The sequence below is a fragment of the Caenorhabditis briggsae genome (genome assembly GCF_000004555.2).
Source record: "Caenorhabditis briggsae complete genome, chrX, whole genome shotgun sequence".
Classification (NCBI taxonomy): domain Eukaryota; kingdom Metazoa; phylum Nematoda; class Chromadorea; order Rhabditida; family Rhabditidae; genus Caenorhabditis; species Caenorhabditis briggsae.
The window spans coordinates 21,383,796-21,384,941 of NC_013491.2; the positions used below are offsets into that span (position 1 = coordinate 21,383,796).

Sequence of the window (1,146 nt, forward strand, 5' to 3'; positions counted from 1 at the left end):
GGTTTTCAAGCAACATTTGAATCCATCTCCAGTCATGCACGATCCATCGTAGACAGCAGCACAGTTATGAACACAGAGGTTGTAGCAGGTTTGGTTGGAGGCGAGGGCATAGCTGTTCCATGGAGCACAGTTGTCATAAGATGCTGCTCCTTGGACAGAAGAACAGTACTGTTGGCAGATGACCAAGGTGACAGAGGCAGCAGTGGAGAAGAGGCAGAAGGCGAGAAGGATGCGGAACATCTGTAAATTGGCTTGGAATTGTAATGAACTATGAATCTACAGCTTACCATTTTGAATGCGGTCAGATGAAACTGATGCTGATGAACTCTATTGGTTCTTCTTAAATAGCTACCAATTGAGTAGGAGTAGGAGTGAGCCAATATTCTGTTCTGAAGAGTACTAGGTATCAAGAGATTAAAACAGCTACATATGAAACATTTCAGTAGGAGTGTACATGTTTTATGCCTCCCACGTATTATATGCCCGCTACAATTGAAATATGTTTCGATGACTTTTCAGTGAAACTCTTTTTTGCGGGTGGATCGACAAAACCAAAAAAATTTTGATATGTGCCCTCACCTCCGCATATGATCATATCTACTCGGCATATCCACTCGTCACAATAGCTTTCATTTTGTGACACCTTTAGCAGGGCTCCGTGACAAAGGATACTTTGTTATATGGTTTCAACAAAATGTGAGTGGCCCACTCATTTTGTAAAAGAGATACACGTTGCATATACGAGTGTGGGAGACCGGTCTAATGGAGCGGGGAGAATCATTACACCCCCGGATTATTCTATTATGGTTGAAAAACCAAACAGTAGTCCTGGTTACTGAGAAGAATTGAAAAGCTACGCCTGTGAAATGCAGAGTGGGAGGATTCGTGGGTGCTTGATAGGTTTTTCAAACGCAGGGGGGATAGAAAATGTTGCAGTTGCTTTTCCTGAAAGCTCAACGAAACAGATTCCTATTGTATTGAGCATATAACATGTGGGTGGTGCGAAAAGGTGCGGAGGTGTTAGCGTACTGCCACCAAAACGTTTTAATCAAGCTATTGTTATATTTTATTCCCTAATGCTCTCTAGCAACGAGAAGCTTGAACTAATCCACCGCTACTCCTACTCAATCTGTTACAAAACTCCTA

At 42.4% G+C, this 1,146-nt stretch overlaps 1 protein-coding gene across 1 annotated transcript in view; it reads right to left on the minus strand.

Moving 5' to 3' along the window:
- The window catches only part of CBG10623, a gene marked incomplete at both ends in the record, with an annotated part of 2,886 nt that overhangs the window by 1,533 nt on the left and 207 nt on the right, over positions 1-1,146 (minus strand). The window contains 2 exons of the mRNA XM_045240804.1: positions 15-240; positions 288-389. Of these exons, the coding sequence (XP_045094323.1) occupies positions 15-240; positions 288-389 (328 nt within the window). The remainder of the gene's footprint in view (positions 1-14; positions 241-287; positions 390-1,146) is intronic.